The 7,679-nt window shown below is 72.8% G+C and overlaps 1 protein-coding gene across 1 annotated transcript; it reads right to left on the reverse strand.

The window, feature by feature from the left end:
• Positions 1-2,712: 2,712 nt before the first annotated feature.
• TAMALIN (trafficking regulator and scaffold protein tamalin) lies at positions 2,713-6,078 on the reverse strand. Its single transcript, XM_067314252.1, has 8 exons — positions 5,938-6,078; positions 5,158-5,207; positions 4,465-4,519; positions 4,074-4,176; positions 3,873-3,966; positions 3,708-3,774; positions 3,547-3,613; positions 2,713-3,456 (listed from the first exon to the last, which is right to left on the reverse strand). The coding sequence occupies exons 1-8, from the start codon at positions 6,076-6,078 to the stop codon at positions 3,077-3,079; spliced, it is 957 nt and encodes a 318-aa protein (XP_067170353.1). The 3' UTR covers positions 2,713-3,076.
• Between the last annotated feature and the right edge of the window lie 1,601 nt (positions 6,079-7,679).

The following is a 7,679-nucleotide window of genomic DNA, read 5'->3' on the forward strand; positions in this document are numbered from 1 at the left end:
CCGCCGCCGCCGCCGCCGCCGCCGCCGCCGCCGCCGCCGCCGCCGCCGCCGCCGCCGCGCTGCCCCATCCGCGCGCCGCCGCCGCCGCCCGCCCGAGCGGGGGCCCCGTGACGTCACGCCGGGCCGCTGACGTCCCCGGAATCCCGGCGGCATCACCGGGACCCGCGCGCGGGGCCGCCCCGGGGGATCCCCCGGCTGCGCGGGCGCCGGGGCCGCGGCGGGATGGGGGGGGGGCGCCGGCACCTGCCGGGGGCTGCGGCCGGTGCCGAACGGGGCTGCGGCCGGTGCGGGAGCGGGGGCCCAGCCGGTGCCTCGCCGGTGCCGGGCCCGGGAACAGCAGGTGCCCGACTGGGAGCAAACCGGGTGCCGGAGCCAGGGCACAGCTGGGGCCGGACGGGCGCTCAGCCGGGGCCGGACGGGGGCTCAGCCCTCGCACCCACCACCCTGCCGCGGCGCCCCGCTGACGCCGCCTCTCCGGCACCCACCGCTTGCATGTGTCACCGCTGGCACGGCCGGTTCCCGCAGGGTTAACGGTGCCGTTGCCTCCAGCAAAGCGCCGGATTAACTGTGTCTGGAGCTGGTGGCTCTGGGCAACTGGTCGCCTTGGAGAGGCCGCGGGGCCGGATCTGGACGAGGAGGAAACACGAGCCGTGGCGGATCCGTCTGACGCGCAGGGGATGGCGGGTGCCGAGGGCGCGCGGGGACCCCGACCGCCTGCAGCACCCCCGGGCCGAGCCCGCCGCCCTGCGTGGGTGTCGGGCGGCCACGGGGCCCCAATTACCTGCGGTGTAATTAAAGGCAGCCGGGGGGGGTGATTACAGGCCGCCCGCGCCGGACCTGGCCTATATTTGTCGGTAATGACAGGCTGGCGCGGCCGGGGCGTTGCACCGAGCACCCGGCCCCGTCTGGGCGCGCGGTGCCTGGCCGCCCCGGGGCCTGCGCCCGCCGCTTGCCACGTCCCCCCGGCGGCGCGGGGCACCCGGCAGGCTCGGGTTGGGGCTAAAAATAGCCCGGCGGCGGGTGGCACCTGCTGCAGGGAGGTCCCATGACAGGGCCGCGGGGACGGGGTGCCCCGGCGCTGGCAACGGGCGCTGGCGAGCCCGGCTCTGCGCGCGCCTGGCTGCAGCCCATACCATAAATGTCCAAGCGCAGAGTCACGCTGGAACGGGGACAAGGCATGAGCGCGGCGCGGCGCGGAGCTGGCCTGGCCCTGCGCACACCCCCCGGCGGCACGCACGCAGCATGCACGCACGCTATCCTGCGGCACATGCATGCACACGCAGCCCTGCAGCACGTACATGCACCCACAGCCCTGCGGCGCACACACGCACACAACCGCTGCTCTATGAACATGCACCCCCACGCATGCAGCCCTGCAGCGTGCACACGCACACGCACGTGCATGCATACAAACCCACCGAGCACATGCACGCAGCCCTGCAGCGCACCCCTCGCTCCCCCCAGCTCTCGTGCCTCGTCCCCCTGGCCGGGCTCCCCGTGGCACAGGGCTCTCCCAGCTGGGACAGCCCCCGCCGGGACCCTGCTGGGCAGCGGCGCCGCTGCCAGGTCCCCAGGCATGGAGCCACATGCGGCATCGCCGCCGGGACGCAGGCAGGACGCCTGGGTCCCCGGGGCCGGTTCGGCTGCAGCTCACAGGGCTCCCTGCAAGGACTTTGCAAATGCAGCAACAGCCTGGCCTGGCACAAGCTGGAGGGGAAACTGAGGCCCGGGGGGTGCTAGCCCTGTCCCCGTCCCCCTGGCCCCAGCGCCTTACCCAGCCCCTGCACTGGCCGGGGACCCCCAGCTGCACCCGGAGCTGGCACGGAGCCCTCGTGCAAGGAACGGCGGCCGCAGTGCAAGGCTAATGCCGGCACCCGTGGGAGCTCGCTGCAAGGTCAGCGGGGCCTGGCTCAGCCCGGAGAGGCTCTGCAGACCCCACCGGCTTTTGGGTGCTGCTTCCTCAGCATTTGGGGACAAGGCGGCACGGCCGGAGCAGGGTGCGGGTACCCGGGAGCATGTCCTGCTCCGTCGTGGCCCCCACGCAGCCGCGGGCCCCAGCGCGGCAGGAAGGCCTCGGGGTGGGAACCGCTTTCCGAGCTGCTTGCAGGCTCCCGGAGGAAGTGAGGCAGGAAGCGGGGCTGGCCGCAGCCCAGCAACGCCGGAGCCTCCGGTCGTGGGTGGGACGCCGAGGCCGGGGACGTGGCACCCGCGGACGGAGGCGTCACCGAGAACCAGCGCCGGTTCCCCCTCGCGGGGCCAGCAGGGCGGCAGGACACTGCCCCGAGCGGGCAAACAGCAGAGCGGGGACCGTGCAGCCTGGCACCGGCAGCCTCCTCCCTGCTCCCGTGTTTGCATTAGGGAGCCGGCGCACTGCGGGGCTGCACGTGTGCATGCTGCGGGGCTGCACGTGCATGCATGTGCATGCTGCGGGGTCACACATGCATCTGTGTTTGCACGAGTGAGCTGGCACCGCAGTGCAGCCCTGCTCCCCCCTGCTCTCCTGCCTACCTTGGGGTGCGATTCGGCAGGAGCCAGGGCAGGTGAACCCCGTGCACCACCACGGCCCCGGCCGGGCTCGGGGGTAACAGCTGCTTTTTCTGCCTTTGGAGGGCAAAACATCCCCAAATGCAAGAGGCCAAGGAGGGGGGAGGGCAGCCCCACGTCCCTTCCCCGCCGCCCCGCACGAGTCGCAGCCACACACAAGTGCAAAAAGTCTCTGTATTGGGGCGACGTGGAGGGCGCCGGCGCGGTACAACCCCCCCCCCCCCGGGGTGCCAGGCCCCCCGTGGCTGTGCGACGCCGCACGCACGGGGGGAAGGCGAGGTTTCCTGAGATAAAGCAGTGGCTTTTCCGGGGAAAATCCCCGGGCGGGTCCACAGCCCGGCTCAGCCGCGTTCCTCTTTCTCGTCCCGGGGCGATCGCCTCCGTGCGGGGCTGAGCCGGGAGCCGTCCCCAGCAGGGGGGACGAGGATGCACCCCGACCCCTGCCCCGTGGGTCTTGGTGCAACGTTCACCCCGCAACCGCGGGGCTCAGCCCTTGCAATAAATAAATAAATAGTGTCCGGGGCCGGGCGCCCTAGAGCTGGCTCTCCTCCTCCTCCAGCGAGCGGTTCAGTCCCGGGATGAACTTGAGCAGGCGCCGGCGGAAGCTGCTGTGTTTGCCCTTGCGGGGGGCGGCAGCGGTGGCGGCGCAGTCCCTGGGGGTCCAGGGCAGCCCCCCGGCGCCCCGCAGGCTGGCGCTGCGGCTCAGGCCCGGCCGGGCCGGCAAAGCCCCGGCGCCGTCGCCCTCCAGCGATTCGGCCGAGTCGAAGACGCAGGTCTGGTAGAGCGAGTCGTCGCTGCCGGCGCTGAGCCGGGGCGAGCTGCCACCGCCGCCGCCGGGCAGCCCGGCGCCCCGCAGGCACCAGCGCAGCGACTCCAGCGTGGCGTAGATGCTGGGGTCCTTGGCCACCACGCCTGGCGGGGACGGGCGACAGGGGACGGGACACATCAGGGGGCTGCCGGCGGCCCCGGGAACCCCCCCCCGCCCCGGCGCCCCCCACTCACCGCGCACCAGCCGCTGCTCCTGCACCATCAGCGAGCGGTACTCGCCCCACTTCTCGTAGAGGGTTTGCTGCAGGGGGGGATGGACGGAGGGGGTGAGGATGCTGCGGAGGGGACGGGGACCCCGCGGAGGGGGATGGGGACCCCCCCCCTTCCCACCTCACCTTGAGGTACTGCAGCCGGGCCTCCAGCTCGGCCCTCCGCACCGAGGTCCCGTAGAGCGTGTCGAGCCTGCGGGACAGAGCCCGTGAGCAGGGGACGGGGATGGGGATGGGGACAGGGATGGGGATGGGGACGGAGACGGGTCCCCCCCGGCCCGGCCGTCTCACCTGAGCACGTCACCGGAGCTCTTGATGATCTCCACAATCTCCCGGTGCCGGACACCTTCCACGTTCAGCCCGTTCACCCCCGTGATCGTGTCACCTGCAAGAGCGTCGGGGACAAGGCTCAGCCGAGGGCGGCTCCCGGGGATGCCCCGGACGCCTGGGTCCCTCTGTCCCGGGGGGGGGGGGGGGGGGGGATGCGCTCACCGGCTTTGAGGCCGGCGGCGGCGGCCGGGCTGCCGTCGTGCACCCGGCACACGAAGGTGAACATCTCCACGCTGTTCTTCTCCTGGTGGTGCAGCCCGTAGGTCTGAAAGGAGCCGCGGGGTGAGGGGTGCCAGGGACCCCCCCCCGCATTTTGGGCGTTTGAGCGGCGTTTGCACGCCGCCGGGCCGTGCGGGGCGGCCCCCCAGCCCCGTGGGGCGGCTGCACCCCCCCGGCCGGGGCGCGTGGCTGCCCTCGGTGCCGCGATGGCCGGGGGAGGCTGCGGTAACCAGGCAGCTTCGTCACCGCTAAAAATAAACCCCGGCTCGGAGACGGTTTAAAAATACCCCGGAGGCAAAGCGAGGTGTCGGGCAGGGCGGCCCCGGGCGCTCACCTGGATCTCGAAGCCGAACGCCTCCTCCGCCGCCTTCTCCAGCGTCAGCACCCTCCTGCGGGAGGCCAGGGTGAGGGGCACGGCGGAGCCCCCCGCGCCCGCGCCGCGGCCCCCCAGCGCTTCCCGCGCGCCACGCACTGACTCATCCGCCCCTCCGAGGCTCTTGGCACTTTGCTAATTAAACCCTGCTTTGAGGTTCGGGGGATTTTTCTTTTTTTCTTTTTTTTTTGCCACGGACGCAGATGAAAGCGCCGCTGCTGGCCCCGAGCCCGGCGCCGGGGGGGGGGGGGGGTCGTCCCTGCAACCTGCCCCGGCGCACGCGCGCGAGGGTCCCCGCGGGGCCCCGGGCCGCTTCGGCACGACACCCGCGCCCTCCGCCACAGCGAACCACCCGCTTTCCCCCGCTTTGGGTTAAAGCGCAAAATAAGCTTGATTTATAGACTTCGCTCCGCTGCCGTCCCGGCCCTTCGGAGCCGGAGACGGGAAGTGCCGGGCTCCAAGAGCCGCGGCCTCGAGGCTTCCTGGTTGCCGGCTGGCCGCGGCCGAGGGGCAGCGCCTCGGCTGTTCGCACGGCCCCGCTCCGCGGGAACGCGGCGTCGCCGGAAGCCAGGGCCGGGCCTGGGGCAGCCGCCAGCGGAGCGCGGATCCGGCCGCAGGCAGCACGACGTCGGATCGCTGCCCGGCTGCCCCTACCTGTGCTCCTCCGGGGACTCCCTCGGCGACTGCCACCGGCTCCCGGCGCCCTGCGGCGGAGAAGAGCCGTTAGCGGGATGCTCCATCCCGGAGCGCGGCCCCCCCCCCCCCCTTCCCCTCCATCCCCGGGAATGGCCGGGACGGGGCGTCCCGCGGCCCCCGTCCAACCCTGGCACCCGGCACCCAGCCGGCACCGATCCAGCGGCCCCCCGGGGCATAAGGAGGCTTTTATCCACAGCGAGAGCGGCCCTCGCGTCTGCCCCGCGCTCTGTCGTCAGGCCGCGCCGGGCCCCGCGTGCAGCTCCGTGGGGACCCCGGGACAGAGGCGCCCTGTTCGCGCCACAAAGTCTTTCTTCTTCTTTTCTTTTTTTTTTTTTTTTTTTTTTTTTTTTAAATGCAGAATCGCCCTCTCGGCCTGAACAATCCCCCTTATTGTGGCGGAGGCCGGGGCAGGCGGTGGCGGCACCGCAGGGCAGGACGGCAGCGGCGGCGCCTCGTCCCCGGACGCCCCTTCGAGGCCGGATGGGGAAGGCGGCCCGGCGGCGCGGGGGTGCGGCCGAGAACGGCCGCTCTCATCGCACTGATGAGGAAGTTTCCTTGCCCCCTTCCCCCTCCCTCTGCGCACGGGCCCCGTCGGGGGCCGCGGTGCCGGAGCGGCTCCCGCTTCCCCCGAGGGCGCCGGTGCGGGACGTGCCCGGTGCCCGGTGCGGGCTCTGCCGGGCGCCCCGACGGGACCCCCCTCCCCGCCGCCGCCGCCCCCCGCGGCAGGCACCGCCCTACCTTGCGCACGCGGGGCAGGGTGCCGCCGGCGGCCGCCAGCGCCCGGTAAACGTCGGCGGGGCCGGGGCGCGCCAGGCCCGGGGCCGCCGCTGCCGCTGCCTCCTCCCCGGGCGGGAGCTGCCGCCTCCGCCGCAGGGTCATGGCCGGGCCGGGGGGGCGCCGCCGCCAGCCGCTATAAGGGCCCGCGGGGAGGGGGGCGGAGCCAGCGCCCGGAACGCCCCTTCCCGGCGGCAGCCACGCCCCCGCAGCCACCAAACCACGCCCCTCCCGGGACAGCCACGCCTCCTTTGATCCCCAAACCACGCCCCTCCCGGCAGCAGTCACACCCCCGCAGCCACCAAACCACGCCCCTGCCGGCGACAGCCACGCCTCATTTGAGTCCCAAACCACGCCCCTCCCGGCAGCAGTCACACCCCCGCAGCCACCAAACCACGCCCCTGCCGGCGACAGCCACGCCTCATTTGAGTCCCAAACCACGCCCCTCCCGGCAGCAGTCACACCCCCGCAGCCACCAAACCACGCCCCTGCCGGCGACAGCCACGCCTCATTTGAGTCCCAAACCACGCCCCTCCCGGCAGCAGTCACACCCCTTTGCCAGCAAGCCACGCCCCCTTCCCTGATAAACACCGCCCATTTCGGCGGCTCGGCCCCGCCTCTCGCGCTGGCCCCGCCCCAGCCGGGGGGACCAGGTCCGTCCCACGGCTCCAGCAGGGCTCGGGGGCTGCCGGGGGGGGGGTCGCGCCGTGGGGTGCTGGGGGGAGCAGGGGGCTGCGGGGGCACCCGGGGCATGGTGCCGTGGGGCAGGGGGGAGCACGGGGGCTTGTGGGGAGCAGGGGGTGTCAGGGCATCAGGGGTGTGGGGGGACTATTGGGCAATGGGGGGTGTGGGGGCACCCAGGGCATCGTGCCGTGGGGCAGCAGGGCACTGGGGGGGGGCACAGGGGGGAGCAGAGGCAGCCAGGACCCAGGGCATGGGGGTGCACCAGGTGTCGGGGAGCTCGAGGCATCGGGGTGCTCAGGCACTGCCCCAGCCCAAAACTGGCCCCCTTTCCCCCCCCCCAGAGCCGTCGTGGAAGCTTTTTTCCCCCGTGTGCAGTTTGGGCCGGGGCAGCTGGTTTTAATTCTCCGCAAGGAAGGAGCTGGGGTGCTGTTACCCCCCGCACACGCACCCCTCGGCCACGGGGCAGCCGCTTGGAGGAGGAAAGCGAAGCTGCAGGGGCGAAGCCGCCCCGCCGGACCCCGAAGCATCGCTGGCGCGAGCGACGACAAGCTCGGTCCCGGGAGCAGGCGGCGAGCTGCAAAAAAGACACCAGCCTCGAGCCCGCGTTGTCGTAGCGGGGCTGCAGCAGCTCCCCGGGGAAGAGGCCGCTTTCCCGCAGGGCTCCGGCGAAGCGGCCGAGCCTTGGCCCCGCTTTGCATAAAGGCAAAATAAGCCCAAGCTAGGGGTCGGGGCGCCGCGGCGCGTTTGCTGCGTGACTTCAGCCGAGGCATCCGCAGCTGCTTCGCCCCGGCCGGCCGCAGCCGCGCCAGGACATTACCCTGCCCCGGAGGCATTTAGGACTTGATTCAAGGCAGAGCTCCAGGCAGGGGGCGGCAGGAGCCCTTGGCCCCGGCTCCCGCGTGGGCGGACGGGGCAGGGAAGGGATTTTAACCGTTACTGCCAAAGCCCGACCCACGTTGGGGACGGAGGTGCGCAGGGAAGGACAGGTTGGAGAAGGCGATGGGGCCGCTAGAGCTGGGGGT

This window comes from Apteryx mantelli, chromosome 33 (genome assembly GCF_036417845.1).
Source record: "Apteryx mantelli isolate bAptMan1 chromosome 33, bAptMan1.hap1, whole genome shotgun sequence".
In the NCBI taxonomy this organism is placed as follows: Eukaryota; Metazoa; Chordata; class Aves; order Apterygiformes; family Apterygidae; genus Apteryx; species Apteryx mantelli.